The 281-nt window shown below is 57.7% G+C and overlaps 1 protein-coding gene across 1 annotated transcript in view; it reads right to left on the reverse strand.

Annotated features, from left to right (window-relative positions):
* The window catches only part of LOC109526869 (sodium- and chloride-dependent taurine transporter-like), a 28,872-nt gene that overhangs the window by 2,507 nt on the left and 26,084 nt on the right, over positions 1–281 (reverse strand). Inside the window, exon 11 of the mRNA XM_019888439.1 lies at positions 93–195. Coding sequence (XP_019743998.1) covers positions 93–195 — 103 coding nt within the window. The remainder of the gene's footprint in view (positions 1–92; positions 196–281) is intronic.

The raw sequence follows: 281 nt of genomic DNA on the forward strand, positions 1-281 counted from the left end.
ACACCACAAGGGCGCTTGATGCGCGTTTTGGCAAGTCTTCGGGATCCTGACTGTTGCTGAAGAGAAAAGCAATCCAAGTCAGGCGCACTTACCGTAAACCCAGGCGACAGCGATGCATTCGAAAAACGCAACCCACAACAGGCACACGCCGCTGGCCGCATAGTAGTCGAAGAGTTGAAAGACGTACATGCCGCCCTGGGGAAGAACAACAGCGGCATCAATCCATCCCTCGGCTGACGTGAGCGCGCGCCCAATCGAAGACGGTCGCCGGGACGGAAGGC

The sequence above is a fragment of the Hippocampus comes genome, unplaced genomic scaffold, assembly GCF_001891065.2.
Source record: "Hippocampus comes isolate QL1 unplaced genomic scaffold, H_comes_QL1_v1.1 scaffold152, whole genome shotgun sequence".
Classification (NCBI taxonomy): domain Eukaryota; kingdom Metazoa; phylum Chordata; class Actinopteri; order Syngnathiformes; family Syngnathidae; genus Hippocampus; species Hippocampus comes.